The 27,191-nt window shown below is 38.9% G+C and overlaps 2 protein-coding genes across 8 annotated transcripts in view; both read left to right on the top strand.

The window, feature by feature from the left end:
• On the top strand, positions 1–24,988 carry ube3a (ubiquitin protein ligase E3A). 2 transcript variants are annotated; one of them, XM_061977582.1, is made up of 11 exons: positions 1–206; positions 2,523–2,568; positions 5,226–5,470; positions 5,533–6,686; positions 6,767–6,911; positions 8,197–8,402; positions 8,509–8,673; positions 11,041–11,196; positions 11,275–11,348; positions 20,270–20,413; positions 24,308–24,988. In XM_061977582.1, coding segments are annotated over exons 2-11 (2,412 nt in total). In that variant the 5' UTR covers positions 1–206; positions 2,523–2,566; the 3' UTR covers positions 24,429–24,988. The 2 variants fall into 2 exon arrangements, with proteins under 2 accessions (XP_061833566.1, XP_061833567.1); XM_061977583.2 differs by having other exon boundaries at positions 3–147.
• The window catches only part of LOC133617559 (deoxyribonuclease-1-like), a 241,866-nt gene that overhangs the window by 16,926 nt on the left and 197,749 nt on the right, over positions 1–27,191 (top strand). The gene's annotated exons all lie outside the window — the stretch shown is intronic.

A 27,191-nucleotide genomic window follows, 5' to 3' on the forward strand; every position in this document is an offset into this window, starting at 1 on the left:
GATGGCAGAGGAGAGTGTCTTGTTGTGATTTCTACCCTCAAAAACATAAAAAAAACTAATATTGCATTTGGTCGCTAGCTTTTTGTTGTTTTATTGTTTTGATTTGAGAAACAAAAAACAAACAAAAAAAACGACACAAGACTCCAAGTGAGTGGGCGGCATGCCTCGACGCAGGATGTGTTTTTTGCAGCGTCACGGACACACAGGTGTCACTCTTTCTTTCATAACATTGATTTAAAGTAACTGCATGTGACATTTGTGTTTGCGTGTGTTCAAAGTGTGCCGTGGACTTTAACCCCCAAAGTGGGCATCTCCGTGTCGTGTTTGTGTTAAATCGACACGTTAAAATTCACCATTTAAAACGTCGAGTTGTCAGAGTGACGTCACCCGTGTTGTTGTGCCGGGGAGGTGTTCAAGATCACGGTGTGTTCGCGACGCGTTGTTATGCAATTAAAAATGTTGTTTAAAACACAAAACTAAATGTGCTTGGCTTCGTGTATTAATGCTTGACTTTACTTTGTTCACGGACAAAAAGTTGAAACACACATTTATGCACATTCGATGACAATTAGGAGTTAGGATTTGTGTTTTAGTAACATCAAACTGATGACTTGTGACGTAAATAAACACTTCTTACCTGACCGGCGTTAAAAAGAATTAAGTTGACATCTGAAACTCAGTCTAAATATTTTTGTATTAAATCATTTAGTAATTTTATTCAGTCTTTATGTACAAAACCCAAAACCAGTGAAGTTGGCACGTTGTGTAAATGGTAAATAAAAACATAATACAATGATTTGTAAATCTTTTTCAACTTATATTAAATTGAATAAAGACAAGATATTTAATGTTCCAAATGAGAAACTTATTTTTTTCTGCAAATAATCATTATCTTAGAATTTAATGGCAGCAACACTGCAAAAAAGTTGTGTTACATGGCCTTTACTTTTAACAACACTCAGTAAACGTTTGGGAACTGAGGAGACACATTTTTGAAACTTTTCAGGTGGAATTATTTCCCATTCTTGCTTGATGTACAGCTTAAGTTGTTCAACAGTCCGGGGGTCTCCGTTGTGGTATTTTAGGCTTCAAATTGCGCCACACATTTGGACATCTGGACTACAGTACCCGCACTCTTTTACTATGAAGCCCCGCTCTTGTAACACGTGGCTTGGCATTGTCTTGCTGAAATAAGCAGGGGCGTCCATGATAACGTTGCTTGGATGGCAACATATGTTGCTCCAAAACCTGTATGTACCTTTCAGCATTAATGGCGCCTTCACAGATGTGTAAGTTACCCATGTCTTGGGCACTAATACACCCCCATACCATCACACATGCTGGATTTTTAAACTTTGCGCCTATAACAATCCGGATGGTTCTTTTCCTCTTTGGTCCGGAGGACAGGACGTCCACAGTTTCCAAAAACAATTTGAAATGTGGACTCGTCAGACCACAGAACACTTTTCCACTTTGTATCAGTCCATCTTAGATGAGCTCAGGCCCAGCGAAGCCGACAGCGTTTCTGGGTGTTGTTGATAAACGGTTTTCGCCTTGCATAGGAGAGTTTTAACTTGCACTTACAGATGTAGCGACCAACTGTAGTTACTGACAGTGGGTTTCTGAAGTGTTCCTGAGCCCTTGTGGTGATATCCTTTACACACTGATGTCGCTTGTTGATGCAGTACAGCCTGAGGGATCGAAGGTCACAGGCTTAGCTGCTTACGTGCAGTGATTTCTCCAGATTCTCTGAACCCTTTGATGATATTACGAACCGTAGATGGTGAAATCCCTAAATTCCTTGCAATAGCTGGTTGAGAAAGGTTTTTCTTAAACTGTTCAACAATTTGCTCACACATTTGTTGACAAAGTGGTGACCCTCGCCCCATCCTTGTTTGAAAATGACTGAGCATTTCATGGAATCTACTTTTATACCCAATCATGGCACCCACCTGTTCCCAATTTGCCTGTTCACCAGTGGGACGTTCCAAATAAGTGTTTGATGAGCATTCCTCAACTTTATCAGTATTTATTGCCACCTTTCCCAACTTCTTTGTCACGTGTTGCTGGCATCAAAATCTAAAGTTAATGATTATTTGCAAAAAAATAAATGTTTATCAGTTTGAACATCAAATATGTTGTCTTTGTAACATATTCAACTGCATATGGGTTGACAATTATTTGCAAATCATTGTATTTCGTTTATATTTACATCTAACACAGTTTCCCAACTCATATGGAAACGGGGTTTGTACCATTTACACAACGTGCCAACATCACTGGTTTTGGGTTTTGTAGTATTTTACTTAATTTCTTGTATATTTAAAAGAAAATGTATGTACAATTTAGTTTTAAATAATTCCAATGCGTATTTCTTACTATTTTATCACGTGTGTATTAATTTTCTGGCATTGGCATGAATTATGCACAGTTTTGTGTTAGCTTGGCTTTGTGTGAACAGCACTAAACCAACATGCATTTTTAATGGCTATATTGTATAATATGATGTAACTTTCTTTCAGGGGATTGTCCGCCGGGCTTGTAGAGGTTTTCGTAATCCAGCCGAATGTAAGTCGCTTTGTGTAGTTGCTGAGTCTGCACAATGTTCCAAAGACTCTTGCCTGGAGCCAAATTGGCAAGTTAGAGGCGTGACGGAAAAGCTTTTGGAGACGATGGTTTCTTTTTGATAAAGTTATTGGTGATCAACCACCTCCCCGTCATTATTTTTAATATCCGAACAACAGCTACCATCTTTTATATGCACACAAAAACATCCCAATCCGGGAGGTTTGTAACTTCAGTCAGGACGAAGAATCCGGATGCGTTGGCAAGTCCGATCACGCGTCTGAGAAGCAAGCGTTTCCCAGCATGCTTTGTTGCCGTAACAATGATCAATTTTCATAGCGTAATCATGCATCTTTAATGTTTTAATAGTTAAATATGGTTAGTATTTTTATTTATTATTTTATGGATTGTTAGTTAATATTACTATTGTTACTTACAATGAAGCACATGCCGTCTAGTGTCCACTTTTAAGTATGTGTGGTATAAAACGAGTAAAACATCAACACAGTATTTGTTCCAATTTCTGTTGAAATCCTGTGCTTTTTTCAGGTTAAGTTTTCAAGGAACACCTGAAAAATCCATCCTCTACACCAGGAGTTCTTAACCTCTATGCTCCCGGGACCCATTTTTCACTACATAGGGTCCCGGGGTCAATTTAGACTGAATTAGAAATCCTACCCTTGATTTTGAACGTATTCAATAATTATTTCTATTCTACTCACAGTTTAACGGGACTAAAAACTAAAAACCTAAAAATAAATACGAAATAAAGATACTGCAATAGAAGGGACTCATAAAAACTGATGAAAAATACATTTACTTAAAATTACGCAGTTCTAAAATACATTCTAAGTAAATTAATAATATACATGTTTCTTAAAAAACTGTCCAAAAAATTAAAATACAAACGAAAACACATCTTTCACACTTGAGTCATAATTTTTGCCCTGAAGAAACTTCTTCATGACTTTAGCCACAGACTTTTGTTTGTTTGATATTGTCATTACTGCCACAAGTGGTGGAAATGTGTATTACAACTGAGTACCACTGCGGCACTGATTATTTTTGGGGAGCCAACAATGGGCCCTATGGTTAAGAAAGGATCACGGGTAATCTGGACTCTGAACTGGTGTATACAGACAACCACACTTGCATTAATGCCCATTGATTAACCTACCCAAGAACGAGGAGAACATGCGAACTAAACGCAGAGATGTCCAAACGGAGATCCAAACCCAGATCTCCTGACTGTGCGGCCTACATGCTAACTACTACACCGTGCGGACACTTCAAATGTTAACAAATTCACATGATCAAAAGTTGATGCAATGTTCCTAAAAAAGCCTCAAAATGATGCAACATTTGCTGGAACTTTCTGTAAAATCCATCTTCTTCCGCTTATCCGAAGTCGGGTTGTGGGGGCAGTAGCCTATAGACCAATGGTTCTTAACCTTGTTTGAGGTACCGAACCCCACCAGTTTCATATGTGCATTCACCGGACCCTTCTTTAGTGAAAAATTAAAAGTTGTTTTTTAAAAATTCAAGACAAAGTTATATGTTTTTTTTTACTGGTGCACAAAATGAACCGTTCAAAGAACAAAACCAACACAGTGCATAAACTCACAACAAATTACACACCTGCAAATCAGATGGAAAATTAGAGGGAACATTGTTTGGGGGTATCCATAGTACGCCGATAGGGAGAAGTTTTTATTTACAAGATGAGTCCGGTGTGTCTTGACCTCCGCGGCGGAGGCTCCACCGAACCCCTGATGTCGACTCACCGAACCCCTAGGGTTCGATCGAACCCAGGTTAAGAACTACTGCTATAGACCTTCTTCTCCCCAGCTACTCCGTCCTGCTCTTCCTGTGAAATCCCGAGGCGTTCCCAGGCCAGCTGGGAGACATAGCCGTGTCCTGGGTCTTACCCGTGGTCTCCTACCGGCTGGACGCGCCCTAAACACCTTCCCAGGGAAGCTTTCAGGGGGCATTCTAACAAGATGCCCGAACCACCTCATCTGGCTCCTGTGGATGTAGAGGAGCAGCGGCTTTACTCTGAGCTCCTCCCGGATAACAAAGCTTCTCACCCTATCCCTAAGGGAGAGCCACGCCACCCATCCAGCCATCCATTTCCTACCCCTTAGACACGCCACTCGACAGAGAAAATTAACTTCGGCCGCATGTTAAGGATCTTGTCTTTTCTGTCCTAACCCAAAGCTCATGATCATAAGTGAGGATAGGGATGTAGATTGACCGGTAAATTGAGAGCTTTACCTTCCGGCTTAGCTCCTTTCTCACCACGGTAGACCGATGCACGCAGATTCAGCCATTTTAGGCAATCACAAAAAAAAGCCAGCGAAATCCTGTAGGGACTAATTCCTAGTTATTTTGTGTTCATTGTTATTATTACGACATAATGTCTGTTTACCAAAAACAGAACAAATTGCATCATTGCTATTTTGTATTACCCAAGCACACACAGGAGATAAAACATATACTGGCCAAAAAAATCAATATGGCCACTGATGGCTGCTAACCCGCATAGAGTGGCCACATTCCGCTTTGGTGGTTGCTACAGAGTCTATAGAGATTACTTATTAGTGTCTTTAGTGGAGAGACTATTTTATCAACCAGTCTGACGCCTGATATATCTTTCTTAGGAACAGAACGACAGCAAAGCATCTCATTGAGCGCTACTTTCGGCAGTTAACTGAAGGCTGTGGGAATGGCAACTGCGAAAATCAGCTCTGCGCTTCGTGTCGAGATTTCCAGCCGCTGGACAAAAACTCGGCGGCGATCCGAGCGCTGGAGTTATGCAAGGTGAAAGCCAAACTCTGCGACCCTCATGCTCATGGTTCAGAGTCAGATCCTCAGCCAGCCGATCATACCAAGGAGGACTTTTCAGGTAGCGCAGAAAATACTTTTTCTCAGCACTGACTCGCTTCATTCAGCGTTCTGTTGTTCCAGATATCCATTACCTCACAGAGAATACCGTTTTTATCATTCTGAGCATCTGCGAAGAAGAAGGCGACTACTCGGCTCTCATTCGAGTCATTGGCAGGGTGTTCTCTAACGCAGGTGCTCTGATAAAAAGTTTCCGTAAGGATGAACCCAACGCTGCGGAAGCTCTTCCCAGACATGGAGACCAGCAGGAGTCGGATCAGACGGGCACCTCCTTTTCTTCTGCAGACGCCTGCGAAGTGACGGTGGACATTGACTCTGTGCGGCGGGTCTATGACAGACTTCAGACCAACGAGCAGGCGGAGTCCGCTCTGGTGAATGCGCTCCTCTACCTCACTCCTAATGTGGAGCTCGACCTGGAGTACTTGGATGCCTACAAGACAAACCCAGACTACCTGAACATCTTTGTCATTTTGATGGAGAACAGCAACCTACACAGCCCCGAGTACCTGGAGTTAGCGTTGCCGCAGCTTTGTAAGGCCATGAGCAAGCTGCCGGTGTGCGCTCTGGCCAGACTGTCCAAGCTGTGGTCCAAATATGACCTCCCGTACGTTCGCCACATGATGGAGACCTTCCAACAGCTCATCACCTTCACCGTCGTCAGCCAGGAGTACAACGCAGAGAACCTGGTCAATGACGACGAGACGGTGGTGGCCGCTTGCAAGTGTTTGAAAGTGGTGTTCTATGCAAGCTTAGTGGGCGGCGACGTAGACGTGGAGCACAACGAAGACGACGACGGCGGGGAGTCCGACTCCGACGAGCTCACCTTGCACGAGCTGCTAGGCGAGGAGCGTCTCTACAAGAAGGGACCTCAGGTAGACCCTCTGGAGAAGGAGCTGGGTGTCCGACCCATCGATAGTAGGAAGCCCCTCATCCCCTTTGAGGACTTTGTCAACGAGTCCCTCAATGACGTGGTTGAGATGGACAAGGATTTCTCCTTCTTCAAAGTTGACGCGGAAACAAAGTTTTCTTTCCAGACCTGCCCCTTTGTCCTCAACGTGGTCACAAAGAACCAGGGGCTTTACTACGACAACAGGATCAGGATGTACAGCGAGCGGCGTCTCACCGCCCTCTACAGCATGGTGCAGGGCCAGGAGCCCAACCCCTACCTCAAACTCAAAGTGCGCCGAGACCACATTATCGACGACGCCCTCATCAGAGTGAGTCACACCGTTGTGCCGCTGTCAGTCCCGTCGCACTACCATACAGTTTGTGATGTTTCGTCCCGCCTGTGTCGCAGCTGGAGATGATCTCCATGGAGAACCCGTCTGACTTGAAGAAACAGCTCTTTGTGGAGTTCGAGGGGGAGCAAGGAGTCGACGAGGGAGGCGTGTCCAAAGAGTTCTTCCAGTTGGTCTTGGAGGAAATCTTCAATCCTGACATTGGTGAGATGCTAATCTATCGTATTAGCGGGAACATGGGCTTTCCCAGCTGACTTAGGGCAAAGAGCGGGGTACATATTGGACTGATCACCTGTCAATCACAGGACTAACATACAGTATATTCCACTGACCGACTGTCTCTGTAAACCACTTGAAAGCCTTCAGTAAACCTAACCTACGTACTTTTGTAAATATTAAAGACTGTCTCCAGGGTCTTCGATAAAGTGTCTTTTTGTCGAAAACATTAAGTACAATGTAGAGCCTTCAGTTAGCCAAACGTACAACTTTTAGTTAATTTTAAAGACTTAGCGGGAATTCTCAGGGCATGCAATGGATCGTAACTGCCGGACTGTTTGGTTTGTCTTAGAAGACGTTTCGCCTCTCATTCGAGTAGGCTTCATCACTTCACGCTCATGGACTTAGATAGGTCAGATCCCGTCTTAGACTCAGATTTGCATCTCAACAGTTTTTTTCCTCCCGCGCCCCTGTGAGCGTCCAGTCCATAGGGAGGTCAGCAGAGGGATTCTCTTGCTAGTAGACAGGTCGCAGCACCGAGACATCACCGACAGATGCATAGAGGAGCGGTCCAACCCGGGTCCCGACTTCATAATGTGAGAGTCCTGTCCGTAGAGAGGCCAGCAGGGGATCCTCTTGTATGTAGACACGTCAGCAGCGCAGAGACGTCACCAACTGATGCACCAATGGTCAACCCCGGATCCCGACTTGGAACAGCTAGAGCATCCACCGTGGAAACTGATCCGTGGCCACCCGATAACCTCTCCACACAGGAGAAAAAGGGGCCAGAGCAGAAAAAGAGAGGTCTAAAAGCTGGTCTGAATAAGGGTCTATTTAAAGGCTAGGGTGTATAAATGAGTTTAAAGCTATCTGTGTAGTATTTGGCCGTAGGCCTGGAAGTTGCTGCGTTCGGCATCACAGAACAAAGTCAACATCCCAAGTGTGTTTGAAGAAGAAGGCAGGGATTCAGAGCCTCTTTCGCTGGAATGGTCTCACTAGGGTGTTTACTGCATGACCTTTCCAAGGCCAATGCAGAGGGAGCCAAATTGTAGATAAGGATTGGTTTGGTTCGGACTAGCGGATACATTCCAATAGTTTGTGTGCTGTAGTTGTTCCAGCTCTCAAATGTATCGTAATTTTGCCTTGCAGAGCGGAAAGCTTCTATGAGATGTTGTCCAATTTGCGATTCATTTCAGAAATCGGCAAAGTCCTGTCATTGTCAATCACTTGTGGCTGCTTTTGCAACCTTCCAAGCTCCTCCTTTGTGACGCAGGAATGTTCACGCACGACGACGACACCGAGCTCTTCTGGTTCAACTCGTCCTCGCTGGAGAACGAGGCGCAGTACACGCTGGTGGGCATCGTGCTGGGCCTGGCTATTTACAACAACTGCATCCTGGACGTGCACTTCCCCATGGTGGTCTACAGGAAGCTCATGGGCAAGACGGGCACCTACTTGGACCTTTCAGATTCACACCCGGTACGAAAAAAAATCCGCTGCCGATCTCCTACGCTGAGTACAGGTGTACCTAATAGAGTGTCCAAAGTGCGTGCTGCCATTGAGCAAGCCGCTTGTTGTGTTGCAGGTTCTATACCGGAGTCTGAGGGAGCTTCTGGACTATGGCGGCAATGTGCAGGAGGACATGGCGCTCACCTTCCAGATATCTCACACGGACCTTTTTGGAAGCCCAGTCTCGTACGACCTGAAGGAGGAAGGAGACCACATTCCTGTTTCCAAGGACAACAGACACGTGAGATGTTTGAAGTCCCACAAGATGAACGCCATGTTTGTTTACAATAAGCTCGGGAAGTTTACCACCTCCTATGAGGTAGAAGAAAAGGAGCGCTTGATTTGCCAACCCTGATCCCACCCACAGCAAAGTACGGGTAATTTTGCATCGTGGGAGCGTTTTTTTATTTTTTTACGGCATTATTTTTTTAATACCACCAGATTTATCGGTATGATGTCATAATTGTGTATTCTAATTTTTATTCCGCCATTTTTCATCCGATTCAATCATTCCACGCAGGGTAGTTCACGCACGGTAACTGTTTACTTGTTAGCATGCGAACGATTTAGCTAATTTTGCATGCATCTACCTCAAAGTCATATATTTTGGCACTTCACACATGTTCACTGTTAGCATGTTAACATGCTAACTTTTTAGCAAATTTTACAGAGTCATATATTTTGGAATTTCAGGCGTGGTAACCATTAGCATGCTAACTTTTTTAGAACATTTTATAGGTACTACATCAGAGTCGTATATTTTGGTACTTCAAGCATAATAACTGTTAGTATGCTAACAGTTATTATGCATGCTAACATGCTAACAGTTATTATGCTTGAAGTACCAAAATATACTACACAGAGGTAGTACTTATAAAATGTTCTAAAAAAGTTAGCATGCTAGCTGTTAGCATGCTAACTTTTTAAAAACATTTTATAGGAGTCAAGTTAGCATGCTAACATTTTTAGAACATTTTATAGGTACTACCTCAGAGTCGTATATTTTGGTATTTCAAGCATAATAACCGTTAGCATGTTAGCATGCATAATAACTGTTAGCATGCTAACAGTTATTATGCTTGAAGTACCAAAATATACGACTCTGAGGTAGTACCTATAAAATGTTCTAAAAAAGTTAGCATGCTAATGGTTAGCATGCCTGAAATTCCAAAATATATGACTCTGAGGTAGATACCTGTAACATTTGCTAAAAAGTTAGCATGTTAACAGTTAACATGTGTGAAGTGCCACAATATATGACTCTGACGTAAATACCTGCAATATTAGCTAAAAAGGTTGGCATGCTAACAGTTAGCATGCTAACTTTTTTAGAACATTTTATTGGTACTGCCTCAGAGTCGTATATTTTGGTACTTCAGGCATAATAACTGTTAGCATGTTAGCATGCATAATGACTGTTAGCATGCTAACAGTTATTATGCTTGAAGTACCAAAATATAGGACTCTGAGGTAGTACCTATAAAATGTTCTTAAAAGTTAGCATGCTAACTGTTAGCATGCTAACTTTTTTAGAACATTTTATAGGAGTCAAGTTAGCATGTTAACTGTTAGCATGCTAACTTTTTTAGAACATTTTATAGGTACTACCTCAGAGTCGTATATTTTGGTACTTCAAGCATAATAACTGTTAGCATATTAGCATGCTAACATCTTAGCTAATTATACATGCATCTAACTCACAGTCATATATTTTGGTATTTCAGGCATGCTAACTGTTAGCATGCGAACCTTTTTAGCTAAAATTTCAGGTATTTACGTCACAGTCATATATTTTGGCACTTCACGCGTCTTAACTGTTAACGTGTTAAAAGTTACCGGTTTTAACATGCTAACTTTTCAATATATTTTACAGGTATCTTTCCTTGGAGTCATATATTTTGGTATTTCAGCTAACTAATTGCAAATGCCAAAGCCAGACTGAAATGCTAACAGTTAACACGCTGGCCAGATAGCGTCAAGTAACAAAAAAATATGAATATAAGGAGCTAAAAAAAAAATCTAGCATGTTAACACTGCTATGCTAATATGCTAACAATAGCATGCCTACAGTCAGCATTAGTGAAATACCAAAATATATGACACTGAGGTGTTTACTTGCTAAATTAGCAAAAAAAAAAAAATGCTAACAGTAACATGCATCAAGTACTAAAATATATTATTCTTATGCGTAAGTAAGTACAGGTATCATTCGCCAAGTAACAGAATGTTTGAGGCTGTGGTGTATACCAGCAAAAATAGCATACGAGCTAGCATGCTAATATTCGAATGCTAACAATAGTGAAATAATTTGCAACGGGCCGCACTTTGGACACCTATGGCATAAACAAACATTTGACATCACTTTTATGGAGGAGAGAGTAAAGCTACCTTTAAGCTTTTTTCTTGAATTCAATACTGTTTCTCACCTTCTTTATCAAAGTGCCTCATGTTGAATTATTTTGCGGTCGTATTTAATTGATAAAAAAATAGTAAAAAAAAAAATTTTGCGACGCCTAATTCCAGGGAATGATACGCGAGCAAGCTATATTCGAAAACGGAATCCTACAGAAAGCGAGGTTCACTTCTCTGTGCCTTGTACCCCCGGCAGGAGTTTGTGCAGCTGTACGCCGACTACATCCTGAACAAGAGCGTGGAGACGCAGTTCCGAGCTTTCAAGAAAGGCTTCCTCATGGTGACCAGCGAGTCACCCATGAAGTACCTGTTCAGACCCGAGGAAGTGGAGTTGCTGATCTGCGGAAGCCGAGTGAGGGCGCCATCATTGGCAGCTTGCACACTTGGAAAGCCTTCATTTCTTTGACCGGCCGCTTTTGTCCTCTCACAGAAACTTGACTTCCAGGCCCTGGAGAAGACGACGGACTATGACGGCGGTTACAGCAAAGACAGTCGAGTCATCAAGTAAGCACAATTCTTGCGGGGAAAAAAGTTTTCCCCGCCATAATGTCAATAGAAATAATCTGTTACGACTGTATGACTTTAAGTTACATTTTTACAATAATAAGTAGGGCTGTAAATCTTCGGAACGAACGATTCGACTCAGAATCGATTCTCGATTCAAACCGATTCTTGCAATGTGTTATTTGGTAAAATGATTGTAATGAGATTTTGTCAAAACAAGCTACTGGTTAGAAACGCTCCTTTTGGTTGCATGGAGATGGCCTTAAAGCGTCTTTAAAAAAATGAATTGTCATTCAAAAAATTAAAACATATTGAATCGATTTTGGAAAATGATGAATTGGCATTAATAAGAATCACGATTTGGATGTGAATCGATTTTTTTTGTGCACCCCTAGTACTGACAAAATTCAATCTGTACCTAAAACATATCTAATACAATACCAAGCTCTGTCATTAGTTAATGCATTCTTATTACTATTTAAAAAAATAAAAATATATGTATATATACATACTGTACATATATTTAAAAACATTTAATAAATATGTATACGTATATATATTAATTTATATTTTATATATTTATGTATATATATATTTACATATATATATATATATATATATAATTTTTAAAATTTATTTATTTCTATATTTTTATACATTTTATATTTATATAAAATATATTATAAAAAAGTTAAGTTAAAGTTAAAGTACCAATGATTGTCACACACACACTAAGTGTGGCGAAGTTATTCTCTGCATTTGACCCATCACCCTTGATCACCCCCTGGGAGGTGAGGGGAGCAGTGGGCAGCAGCGGTGGCCGCGCCCGGGAATCATTTTGGTGATTTAACCCCCAATTCCAACCCTTGATGCTGAGTGCCAAGCAGGGAGGTAATGGGTCCCATTTTTATAGTCTTTGGTATGACTCGGCCGGGGTTTGAACTCCCAACCTACCGATCTCTGGGCGGACACTCTAACCCAGGGGTCGGCAACCCGCGGCTCCGGAGCCGCATGCGGCTCTTTGATCACTCTGATGCAGCTCAGCAGCTTACTTGCTGAAACTCCAATTTTCCCGTGAGACTTCCGGATTTCAAAAACTCCCGGGATTAATATCCACCGATTTTCACCCTTACAGCTATAATAAGGGCGTGCCATGATGGAACAACATTTGGCGCCCTCTACAATCTGTGTTAACAGCGTGCCAGCTCAACACTTGCTATTCTATATGCATTTCCTGCTTGCACGCGTACGTGACAGCCATGCATACTTGGTCAACAGCCACACAGGTTATACTGACGGTTGCCATATAAAACAACTTTAACACTCTTACTAATAATGCGCCACATTTTGAACCAAAACCAAACAAGAATGACAAACACATTTCGGGAGAACATCTGCACCTTAACACAACATAAACACAACAGAACAAACACCCAGAATCCCATGCAGCCCTGACTCTTCCGGGCTACATTATACACCCCCCCCCGACCACCAAACCCCGACCCCACCCCAAGCCTGCTCCCTCACACATCAACCCCCCCCCCCCCCCCCCCCCCCCTCTCTCTCTGTGCGTTGGTTGAGGTGGGCGGGGTTTGGTAGCGGGGGTGTATAATGTATCCCAGAAGAGTCAGGGCTGCATGGGATTCTGGGTGTTTGTTCTGTTGTGTTTATGTTGTGTTACTGTGCAGATGTTCTCCCGAAATGTGTTTGTCATTCTTGTTTGGTGTGGGTTCACAGTGTGGCACATTATTAGTAAGAGTGTTAAAGTTTTTTTTATACCACCACCGTCAGTGTAACCTTTGTGGTTGTTGAACAAGTATGCATGCTGTCACCTATGTGAACAAGTGGAAGCCTCATACAACATGTGGTTGATCAGGCATGCTGGTTGCAGTGGTCGCTATATGCTATACCATCACCACGCATGACGCTGACAAGCACTGTTCATTTAAAATCCGCGTGCCGCACCAGCTTCAAAATTCCATATAAAGGTGTGGGCAGCGTGTCAGACACCCCTGGTTTATACATAGCACAAAGCAAAAAAAAACTATGTATGCAGTGTTATTTCATTTAAAATTTCAAAAATTTTTGCGGCTCCCATTGTTTTCTATCATTTGTGAAACTGGTCAAAATGGTTCTTTGACTGGTAAAGGTTGCCGACCCCTGCTCTAACCAGTTGGCCACTGAGTATAAACATATATATATATATATATATATATATATATATATATATATATATATATATATATATATATATATATATATATATATATATATATATATATATATATATATATATATATATATATATTATAACAACTTTATAAAAATTATGAACAGATTCAGAATCGGGATGAATAAGAATTGGGATTGCAATTAATTAATTAATTATTATTGTTATTATTTTTTTTCCTTTTGTGGGGAGGGGTGGCATCATTGGGCTACAAACAAAAAAAATATTATTTTGACATTTAGGGCAGACAATAGAGGTATGATGTATGCAAATATGATGTAATGGATAGGAATGTCTGATGCTGGATGTCATTAAAAACTAAATTACCCAAAAAAAATTAAAAAATTGCAATTCGGATATGAATCTTTTTTTTTTGTACCCTTAGTACTGACAAAATTCAATCTGTACTTAATACCCATCCCTATTATTAGTTAACATATTCTTATTACAAGTAAAACATACATATATATATATATATATATATATATATATATATATATATATATATATATATTATAACAACTTTATAAAAATTATGAACAGATTCAGAATCGGGATGAATAAGAATTGGGATTGCAATTAATTAATTAATTATTATTGTTATTATTTTTTTTCCTTTTGTGGGGAGGGGTGGCATCATTGGGCTACAAACAAAAAAAATATTATTTTGACATTTAGGGCAGACAATAGAGGTATGATGTATGCAAATATGATGTAATGGATAGGAATGTCTGATGCTGGATGTCATTAAAAACTAAATTACCCAAAAAAAATTAAAAAATTGCAATTCGGATATGAATCTTTTTTTTTTGTACCCTTAGTACTGACAAAATTCAATCTGTACTTAATACCCATCCCTATTATTAGTTAACATATTCTTATTACAAGTAAAACATACATATATATATATATATATATATATATATATATATATATATATATATATATATTATAACAACTTTATAAAAATTATGAACAGATTCAGAATCGGGATGAATAAGAATTGGGATTGCAATTAATTAATTAATTATTATTGTTATTATTTTTTTTCCTTTTGTGGGGAGGGGTGGCATCATTGGGCTACAAACAAAAAAAATATTATTTTGACATTTAGGGCAGACAATAGAGGTATGATGTATGCAAATATGATGTAATGGATAGGAATGTCTGATGCTGGATGTCATTAAAAACTAAATTACCAAAAAAAAATTAAAAAATTGCAATTCGGATATGAATCTTTTTTTTTTGTACCCTTAGTACTGACAAAATTCAATCTGTACCTAATACCCATCCCTATTATTAGTTAACATATTCTTATTACAAGTAAAACATACATATATATATATATATATATATATATATATATATATATATATATATATATATATATATATATATATATATATTATAACAACTTTATAAAAATTATGAACAGATTCAGAATCGGGATGAATAAGAATTGGGATTGCAATTAATTAATTAATTATTATTGTTATTATTTTTTTTCCTTTTGTGGGGAGGGGTGGCATCATTGGGCTACAAACAAAAAAAATATTATTTTGACATTTAGGGCAGACAATAGAGGTATGATGTATGCAAATATGATGTAATGGATAGGAATGTCTGATGCTGGATGTCATTAAAAACTAAATTACCCCAAAAAAATTAAAAAATTGCAATTCGGATATGAATCTTTTTTTTTTTGTACCCTTAGTACTGACAAAATTCTGTCATGATCCGTGGTCTGGATCATGTTTTGTTTAGTTATGTTCTGTTAGTTTTGGACTTCTTTAGTTCCCGTTTAGGCCTCCTTGTTTGCTTTTGTCACCATGGCGACTTATTGTGTTCACCTGTTTCTGATTAGTGCTCGCCCGCTCACCTGCTTCCCAAGCACTAATCAGAGGCATTATTTAAGTTGCCTTTGCCAGTCAGTCGGCCTGGCTTCATTGTTTACGTCACGTTCTGACCAAGTAAGTGTTCATGTTCTATGCCATAGCTTCTGCTAACTAGTAGTTTCATGTGTTTTAGGCACGCTTGCCTTTTTTTTTGTTGTGTTGTTTGTGTTTTTGGTAGTTGAGTGATTTATGTTAATAAATCCAATCCTACCTTTACGCCTTCGTCCGGAGCCGTCTTTGCATCTTGAAAGAACAACCGCGCAGCAAGCTGCGACCCCCCCCCCCCCCATCGTGACAGAATGAAGCCAGCTTACAGTTCTTTCGCAGCGGACCACGAGGAGATGGAGAAGCGCTGGCGAAGACGGAAGCCAGCCAGAAAGGCTTCGTTTCGCCGTCAAGACGCGTCATTCCCCCCAACTCCTCCTCCGGACAGCAGGACGCCACAATCAGACCAGTATTCCTTGCCGCCAAAGCTTGGTAATCCAATTCATCATTTCGCCAAGCAGTTCATCGATTGGGCTGTCAGTCAGCTGGAGACCTGCGCTGTTGACATCACGCCGCCGCCTGCTGATGACGTCATAGGCCAGGAATTTTTTTTTCTGAATTCTGTTTCGCCCTCCAAGACTCAAGCCCCACCCACGTCACGGACATTTTCTTTTTGTCCACCCACTCAAACTCAGGTGGGGAATACAAAAAGACATTTTGGACAATTTAAAGGGGAGGCGTCTACCCCCCTCCTGTCCTCCCTCCACCCACCCCTAAAGACGGTTCCAGACCGCAAGGAGCGCGTCTGGTATCCGCTCCTTGAGGGGGGGGCTAGGGCCCGGAGCTGTACTAGTGGGGTGGCTCAGCTGCTCCATGCCAAGCCGCAACCCCCAGCTAGGCCACCTCCACCTGCACCAAAGCTAGCACCTGTAGCTGCTCCACGGCTAGCACCTGTCGCCGCACAAAGGCTAGCACCTGTCGCCGCACCAAGGCTAGCACCAGCTCCACCACGCCAAGACCCACCACGCCAAGACCCACCACGCCAAGACCCACCACGCCAAGCTCCGGTACCAGCTCCACGACGCCAAGTGCCGCCAGTCGCAGCTCCACGACGCCAAGTGCCGCCAGTCGCAGCTCCACGACGCCAAGTGCCGCCAGTCGCAGCTCCACGACGCCAAGTGCTGCCAGTCGCAGCTCCACGACGGCAAATGCCGCCAGTCGCAGCTCCACGACGTCAAGTGCCGCCAGTCGCAGCTCCACGACGCCAAGTGCCGCCAGTCGCAGCTCCACGACGCCAAGTGCCGCCAGTCGCAGCTCCACGACGCCAAGTGCCGCCAGTCGCAGCTCCACGACGCCAAGTGCCGCCAGTCGCAGCTCCACGACGCCAAGTGCCGCCAGTCGCAGCTCCACGACGCCAAGTGCCGCCAGTCGCAGCTCCACGACGCCAAGTGCCGCCAGTCGCAGCTCCACGACGCCAACTGCCGCCAGTCGCAGCTCCACGACGCCAAGAGCCGCCAATCGCAGCTCCACGACACCAAGACCCAAACCAAGACCCGTCATGCCAAGACCAAGACCCGTCATGCCAAGACCAAGACCCGTCATGCCAAGACCAAGACCCGTCATGCCAAGACCAAGACCCGTCATGCCAAGACCAAGACCCGCCAAGCCAAGACCAAGACCCGCCAAGCCAAGACCAAGACCAAGTCCCGCCATGCCAAGACCAAGACCAAGACCCGCCATGCCAAGACCAAGACCCGCCATGTCAAGACCCGCCATGCCAAGACCAAGACCCGTCATGCCAAGACCCACGCCTAGACCAAGACCAAGACCCACGCCTAGACCTAGACCAAGACCCACGCCAGGACCAAGACCGAGACCAAGACCCATGCCAAGACCAAGACCCGCCGCCTGACGCGCCACGCCGAGCTTCGCCGCCTGACTCACCACGCCGAGCTTCCACACCTGCCACGATGACGACGCGCCTCCCTCCTCGTCGGCCACGGATATGACCGCTACCTGGTCGCCCGCCACGCCAAGTGCGCCCACCTCCCAGTCGGCCACGAATGTGGCCATTCCCTGGGCGCCCGCCTCGCCTGCTGCAGCGGCGTTCCACTCGCCGCCGCCACCTAACTCTGCCCCGGTGGATACGGGGACACGTGGTCTGGCGACCCACCGCCATGTCCCCCTCCCGCCCTCCCATGACTCTTGTTAATTTTTTTTTATGGACATCTGGAATCTGTCTTTAAGGGGGGGTTTCTGTCATGATCCGTGGTCTGGATCATGTTTTGTTTAGTTATGTTCTGTTAGTTTTGGACTTCTTTAGTTCCCGTTTAGGCCTCCTTGTTTGCTTTTGTCACCATGGCGACTTATTGTGTTCACCTGTCTCTGATTAGTGCTCGCCCGCTCACCTGCTTCCCAAGCACTAATCAGAGGCATTATTTAAGTTGCCTTTGCCAGTCAGTCGGCCTGGCTTCATTGTTTACGTCACGTTCTGACCAAGTAAGTGTTCATGTTCTATGCCATAGCTTCTGCTAACTAGTAGTTCCATGTGTTTTAGGCACGCTTGCCTTTTTTTTTGTTGTGTTGTTTGTGTTTTTGGTAGTTGAGTGATTTATGTTAATAAATCCAATCCTACCTTTACGCCTTCGTCCGGAGCCGTCTTTGCATCTTGAAAGAACAACCGCGCAGCAAGCTGCGACCCCCCCCCCCCCCATCGTGACAAATTCAATCTGTACCTAATACCCATCCCTGTTATTAGTTAACATATTCTTATTACAAGTAAAACATACATATATATATATATATATATATATATATATATATGTATATATATATATATATATATATATATATATATATATATATATATATATGTATATATATATATGTATATATATATATATATATATATATATGTATATATATATATATATATATATATATATATATACACATACACATATGGCAGCACGGTGGAAGGGGGGTTAGTGCATCTGCCTCACAATACGAAGGTGCTGAGTAGTCCCGGGCTCGGGATCTTTCTGTGTGGAGTTTGCATGTTCTCCCTGTGACTGCGTGGGTTCCCTCCGGGTACTCCGGCTTCCTCCCACCTCCAAAGACATGCACCTGGGGATAGGTTGATTGGCAACACTAAATGGTCCCTAGTGTGTGAATGTGAGTGTGAATGTTGTCTGTCTATCTGTGTTGACCCTGCGATGAGGTGGCGACTTGTCCAGGGTGTACCCCGCCTTCCGCCCGAATGCAGCTGAGATAGGCTCCAGCACCTCCCGCGACACCAATAGGGACAAGCGGTAGAAAATGGATGGATATATATATATATATATATATGTACCCACCCTTTTTGGATACCCCTGGATGATATATACCCACCCTTTTTGGATACCCCTGGATGATTCCCTTGTCTTATTGGGGGACTTCAACGCTCATGTTGGCAACGACAGTGAAACCTGGAGAGGCGTGATTGGGAAGAATGGCCGCCCGGATCTGAACCCGAGTGGTGTTTTGTTATTGGACTTTTGTGCTCGTCACAGATTGTCCATAACATACACCATGTTCAAACATAAGGGTGTCCATATTTGCACTTGGCACCAGGCCACCCTAGGCCGCAGTTCCATGATCGACTTTGTAGTTGTGTCATCGGATTTGCGGCCTCATGTTTTGGACACTCGGGTGAAGAGAGGGGCGCAGCTTTTTATCGATCACCACCTGGTGGTGAGTTGGCTGCGATGCTGGGGGAGGATGCCGGACAGACCTGGCAGGCCCAAACGCATTGTGAGGGATTGCTGGGAACGTCTGGCAGAGTCTCTTGTCAGAGAGAGTTTCAATTCCCACCCCCGGAAGAACTTTGAACATGTCACGAGGGAGATGCTGGACACTGAGTCCGAGTGGACCATGTTCCGCACCTCTATTGTCGAGACGGCTGATTGGAGCTGTGGCCACAAGGTTGTTGGTGCCTGTCGTGGCGGTAATCCTAGAACCCGCTGGTGGACACCGGCGGTGAGGGATGCCGTCAAGCTGAAGAAGGAGTCCTATCGAGTTCTTTTGGCTCATAGGACTCCGGAGGCAGCGGACAGGTACCGACAGGCCAAGCGGTGGGCGGCTTCAGCGGTCGCGGAGGCAAAAACTCAGACATGGGAGGAGTTCGGAGAAGCCATGGAAAACGACTTCCGGATGGCTTCGAAGCGATTCTGGACCACCATCCACCGCCTCAGGAAGGGGAAGCAGTGCACTGTCAACACCGTGTATGGTGGGGATGGTGTTCTGCTGACCTCGACTGTGGATGTTATGGATCAGTGGAGGGAATACTTCGAAGACCTCCTCAATCCCACCAACACATCTTCCTATGCGGAAGCAGTGCCTGGGGAATCTGTGGTGGGCTCTCCTATTTCTGGGGCTGAGGTTGCTGAGGTAGTTAAAAAGCTCCTCAGTGGCAAGGCCCCGGGGGTGGATGAGATCCTCCTGGAGTTCCTTAAGGCTCTGGATGCTGTGGGGCTGTGTTGGTTGACAAGACTCTGCAACCTCGCGTGGACATCAGGGGCGGTACCTCTGGATTGGCAGACCGGGGTGGTGGTTCCTCTCTTTAAGAAGGGTAACCGGAGGGTGTGTTCCAACTATCGTGGGATCACACTCCTCAGCCTTCCCGGTAAGGTCTATTCAGCTGTACTGGAGTTCTTCCACACCAAACTCCTCCGGGCAAAGTGTGACGCGTACAATTTGTCTGAATTTGCCAAAAAGAAGACAACTGAAGGTGGAGTTCAAAGTGAAGTTGTTGTTTTCATTTTTGTCTGCAGGGACTTCTGGGAAACCATCCACTCGTTTGAGGAGGAACAGAAGAAAATGTTCCTTCAGTTCACCACAGGCACACACAGAGCACCTGTGGGCGGCCTGGGAAAACTGAAGATGATCATCGCTAAAAACGGCTCAGACACTGACAGGTACACTTATTATTACATAATTATTACTGTGTAACAGAATGTTATTATTACATAATTATTACTATATGACAGTATGTTAATCTTTCATGATTATTACTATATAACAGTATGTTATTATTACATATTTATTATGTTATTATTACATAATTATTACTATATAACAGTATGTTATTATTACCTAATTATTACGTTACTGTTACATAATTATTATTATGACAGTATGTTATTTTTACATAATTATTACGTTATTACACAATCATTGCGTTATAACAGTATGTTATTATTACATAATTATTACTATATGACATTGTGTTATTATTACCTTTTTATTACATAATTATTACGTTATTATTACATACTTATTACTATATGACAGTATGTTATTATTACATAATTATTACATTATTACATAACTATTACTATATGACAGTATGTTATTATTACATTATTATTATGTGACAATATGTTATTATTACATAAGTATTACGTTATTAATACATTATTACTATATAATAGTATGTTATTATTACATAATTGTTACGTTATTATTACATAGTTATTACTATATAACAGTATGTTATTATTACATGATTACATTGTTATTACATAATTATTACATTATTATTACATAATTATTACATTATTATAATATAATTATTATCTTAGTACATAATTATTACATTATAATTATTACGTTATTGTTACATAATTATTACTATATAACAGTATGTTAATATTACATAATTATTACGTTATTATTACATAATTATTACTATATAACAGTATGTTATTATCACATAATTATTACATTATAATTACATAATTACTATGTTATTATGACATAATATTATGTTATTATTACATAATTATTACTATATAACAGTATGTTATTATTACATAATTATTACGGTATTATTACTCAATTATTACTATAAAACAATGTTATTAATACATAATTATTACTATAAAACAATATGTTATCATTACATAATTATTTCTATAAAGCAGTACGTTATTACCATAATTATTACTATAGAACAATATTTTATTTACATAATTATTACGTTATTACATAATCATTACTATATAACAGTATGTTATAGTACATAATTATTAAGTTATTATTACATAATTATTTCTATGTAACAGTATGTTATTACATAATTATTACATGATTATTACATTATTATAATATAATTATTACGTTATTATTACATAATTATTACGTTATTATATAAATATTACGTTATTGTTACATAATTATTACTATATAACAGTTTGTTATTATCACATAATTATTACGTTATAATTACATAATTACTACGTTATTATTACATAATTATTATGTTATTATTACATAATTATTACTATATAACAGTATGTTAATATTACATAATTATTACGGTATTATTACTCAATTATTACTATAAAACAACATGTTATTATTACATAATTATTACTATTAAACAATATGTTATTATTACATAATTATTACTATAAAGCAGTACGTTATTACTATAATTATTACTATAGAACAATATGTTATTATTACATAATTATTACGTTATTACATAATTATTACGTTATTAAATAATGATTACTATATGACAGTATGTTATTAATACATTTATTACTATATGACAGTATGTTATTATTACGTTATTATTACATAATTATTACTATATGACAGTATGCTATTGTTCCATAATCATTATGTTATTATTACATAATTATTATTATATGACAATATGTTATTACATAATTATTACGTTATTACATAATTAGTATGCTATAACAGTATGTTATTACATAATTATGTATTACATTATTATTATAAAGCAGTATGTTATCATTACATAAATGTTACTATGAAGCAGTATGTTATTACTACATAATTATTACTGTAAAGCAGTATGTTATTACTACAAAACAATATGTTATTATTACATAATTAGTACTGTATAGCAGTATGTTATTACATAATTATTACTATAAAGCAATACATTATTAGCATAATTATTACTATAAAACAATGTTATGGCATAATTATTACTATAAAGCAGTATGTTATTACATAATTATTGATATAAAGCAGTACGTTATTACATAATTACTATACAGCAGTATGTTATATTACATAATTATAACTATAAAGCAGTATATTATTACTACTATAAAGCAGTATATTATTATTATTATAAAGCAGTATGTTATTACTACTATAATGCTGTATGTTATTACTATAAAGAAGCATATTATTATTATTATTATAAAGTAGTATGTTATTATTATAAAGCAGTATATTATTATTATTATAAAGCAGTATATTATTATTATTATAAAGCAGTGTATTATTACTATAAAGCAGTATATTATTATTATTATAAAGCAGTATATTATTATTATAAAGCAGTATATTATAACTATAAGTCAGATTATTATTATTATAAAGTACTATGTTATTATTACTATAAGGCAGTATGTTATTATTACTATAAAGCAGAATATTATTATTATCATATAGCAGTATATTATTACTATGAAGCAGTATATTATTATTATAACGTAGTATATTATTACTATAAAGCAGTATATTATTATTATAATTATTATTTTAAAGTAGTATGTTATTACTATAAAGCAGTATATTATTACTATAAGTCCATATATTATTATTATCATAAAGTAGTATGTTATTATTACTATAAAGCAGTGTATTATTATTATTATTATTATTATAAAGCGGTATATTATTACTATAAAGCAGTATATTATTATAACGTAGTATGTTATTATTATAAAGCAGTATATTATTTCTATAAAGCAGTATATTATTATTATAAAGCAGTATGTTATTACTACTATAAAGCAGTATATTATTATTATTATTATAAAGTAGTATGTTATTATTACTATAAAGCAGTATATTATTATTATTATAAAGTAGTATGTTATTATTACTATAAAGCAGTATATTATTATTATTATAAAGCAGTATATTGTTATTATTATAAAGAAGTATATTATTACGATAAAGCAGTATATTATTATTATTATAAAGCAGTTTATTATTATTATTATAAAGCAGTATATTAAAACTATAAGTCAGATTATTATTATTATAAAGTAGTATGTTATTACTATAAGGCAGTATGTTATTATTACTATAAAGCAGTATATTATTATTATCATATAGCAGTATATTATTACTATGAAGCAGTATATTATTATAACGCAGTATATTATTATTACTATAAAGCAGTATATTATTACTATAAAGCAGTATATTATTATTATTATTATTATAAAGCAGTATGTTATTACTATAAAGCAGTATATTATTACTATAAGTCCGTATATTATTATCATAAAGTAGTATGTTATTATTACTATAAAGCAGTGTATTATTATTATTATTATTATTATTATTATAAAGCAGTATACTATTACTATAAAGCAGTATATTATTATTATAAAGTAGTATATATATATAATATATATATATATATATATATATATATATATATATATATATATATATATATATATATATAATTATATATAACAATGCTATTAAAGTTGTTATTTGTTATAAGTGGATCCAAATTTCTATTGACAAATTATATGTACAGTCGGGGCAAAGTATACATATATACATACATATATACACGCCTATATTGATATATACACATATATAAATATATGTATGTATATATTTTATTTTTTTATTTTTAATATATATATATATATATTTTATTTTATTTTTTTAAATTAATAATACAAATGTTTTATTACAATTACATAAGATAATTCTATAAAGTATGCTTTAATGACAATAATATTGCGATCATTTTTGCACCTTTTAAGAAACAAATGGAGTGTTTTGTCCCGCAGGTTGCCCACCTCTCACACCTGCTTCAACGCGCTGCTGCTTCCGGAATATTCCTCCAAGGAGAAGCTGAGAGAAAGACTCCTGAAGGCCATCACTTACGCCAAAGGGTTTGGAATGTTGTGACAACTTTTTATGTTCATCTTTTGCTCCGAAATGAGACCCGCCCTCACATTTAGAACAACTTTTTTTCCTTTCCGCAACATCTTCTATTCCACTTTTCATCTTCAAGTCGCTGTGAAACAACTCTGAGCTGCGAGTTTGGTGAACGTTTCCGCAACAATAAGATCGTAAATTAGGCTTTTCACTAAGAAATATTCGGTGCCTTAACAAACAATTTTTTTTGTACATTTCCTACTTCTTTGTTTTGAAGTGTTTATGAACGTGCCCTTAAACAAGATGGAGTTAAAATACAGTTGCACCTCAGGATAGCAGTTTCAAAATAAAACTAACTTTTACACCGGGGGCCGCCAAAGCACAATTGTTAGCATTTTATTATTAGCATGCTACTTTTGCAGGTGCACATCTCTGCATTCAATATTTTTGTTACTGCACGCAGGATACCTGTTAGCAATGCTAACTCTTTTAAAGCTGAGTTTGTAGGTGTACACCTCAGTTTGCATTAGCATGCTAGCTTTTAAAAAAAACTTTTTTTTTAGCTAATTTAGCTGGTATACATATCTTAGTGTTGTTATTTTAAGATTGTTGACAGTAAGCTTGCTAATGTTAACATATTGGAATAATACTGTAAGCATGCTAGCTTTTTTTAAATAGCTAATTTAGCAGGTATACACCTTAGTGTCGTAAATGTTATTTTACGATTGTTAACAGTAAGTTTGCTAATGTTAGCATGTTAGAATAGTACTGTTAGCATGCTATCTTTTTTTAAATAGTTAATTTAGCAGGTATACATCTTAGTGTCGTACATTTTGTTATTTCACTAATGCTAACTGTAAGCTTGTTGTTGTTAGCATGTTAGAATAGTACTGTTAGCATGCTAGCTTTAAAAAAAATAATTTTTTTGGCCAATTTAGCAGGTATACACCTTAGTGTCGTCAATTTTGTTATTTCACTAATGCTAACTGTAAGCTTGTTGTTGTTTGCATGTGGGAATAGTACTGTTTGCATGCTAGCTTTGTTTTTATAGCTAATTTAGAAGGTATACACCTTAGTGTCGTCAAGTTTATTTCACTAATGCTAACTGTAAGCTTGTTATTGTTAGCATGTTGGAAAAGTATTGTTAGCATGCTAGCTTTTATTTTTTTAGCCAATTTAGCAGGTATACAACTTAGTGTCGCAAATTGTGGTATTTCACTAATGCTAGCTGTAAGCTTGTTGTTGTTAGCATGTTGGAATAGTACTGTTAGCATGTTAGCTTTTTTTTAATAGCCAATTTAGCCGGTATACACCTTAGTGTCGTCAAATTTGGTATGTCACTAATGCTAACTGTAAGCTTGTTGTTGTTAGCATGTTGGAATAGTACTGTTAGCATGCTAGCTTTGTTTTTATCGCTAATTTAGCAGGAATACACCTTAGTGTCGTCAATGTTGTTATTTCACTAATGCTAACTGTAAGCTTGCTGTTGTTAGCATGTTGGAATAGTACTGTTTGCATGCTAGCTTTTTTGTTTAGCCAATTTAGCAGGTATCCAACTTAAAAGTGTCGTAAATTGTGGTACTTCACTAATGCTAACTGCAAGCTTGCTGTTGTTAGCATGTTAGAATAGTACTGCTAGCATGCTAGCTTTTTTTTCTCCCAAGTTAGCAGATATACACCTTAGTGTTGTCAATTTTGGTATTTCACTAACGCTAACTGTAAGCTTGCTATTGTAAGCATGTTAAAATAGCACTGTTAGCATGCTAGCTTTAAAAAAACATTTTTTATTTTAGCCAATTTAGCAGGTATACACCTTAGTGTTGTCAATTTTGGTATATCACTAAAGCTAACTGTAAGCTTGCTATTTTTAGCATGCTAAAATAGTACTGTTAGCGTGTTAGCTTTTTATTTTTTCGAGCTAATTTCACATATATTTTTTTGTTACTTGACCCGGCGATCGTGCTAACTGTTAGCATTTATGCTCGGCTTTGGCTCTTCAGCATTCACACAAAAATACTATTGAAATGGCATTTTCTAGTACTTTGGGGGAAAAAAATCTATATATTGTACTAGTTTTACAAAGTGAAAACTGCCAAAATGGCCCCCGCAGCCTTTGGTTTGTCAGTCAGTGGCCCTCAGTGGGGACCCCTGCTTATATATTGTATGGAAAACAACTCAATAGAACGTAGCACAAACAAGGTCAGTAGTTTTATGAAGTAATGTAATAGTAAAGTACAGTATTTACTGGAGAGGTATCTCCTTTCAGCAGCTGCTCCTTATTTTCATGGATAAATGTTACGATGTTATTTTAACGTCCTTGGCTGCCTTTCACGCTCACTTTCTTCCTTCCCAGGCTTGGAAAAACAGAGCTATATTAGCCGAGAGACAGCTGCTATCTTGAGGTGTGGCAGAATTTCACCTCACTTTATCGGTGCTGGTTTTTTGTGTTCGGATGTTTTAGAAGTGACGCAATGCATGCTGGGTAGTTACTCACTGTGTCACCTTTGTTATTACGAACAATTTGTTCCTTGTGCTTTTTTTTGCATGCGGACGACGCCCATCGTCCTCGTTTATTAGTCGAGGTCTTAGTCAACGCGGTCAAAAATATATCGCAGTGTTTTGTTCGCCAACACGTCTCAGGTCAATTAGAAATGTGCAACCACAGAGAAAACTGTGATGCCAAAGCAATAAAAAGTCAAAAGATGTGTCCCCGGTATACTTTATGTGTATTTTCTGTCTAGTAATATCAGAAGAAAACTGCTTCTGTAAAAGTATTTGTGTATTCGTGATGAA

This window comes from Nerophis lumbriciformis, linkage group LG18 (genome assembly GCF_033978685.3).
Source record: "Nerophis lumbriciformis linkage group LG18, RoL_Nlum_v2.1, whole genome shotgun sequence".
Lineage (NCBI taxonomy): Eukaryota > Metazoa > Chordata > Actinopteri > Syngnathiformes > Syngnathidae > Nerophis > Nerophis lumbriciformis.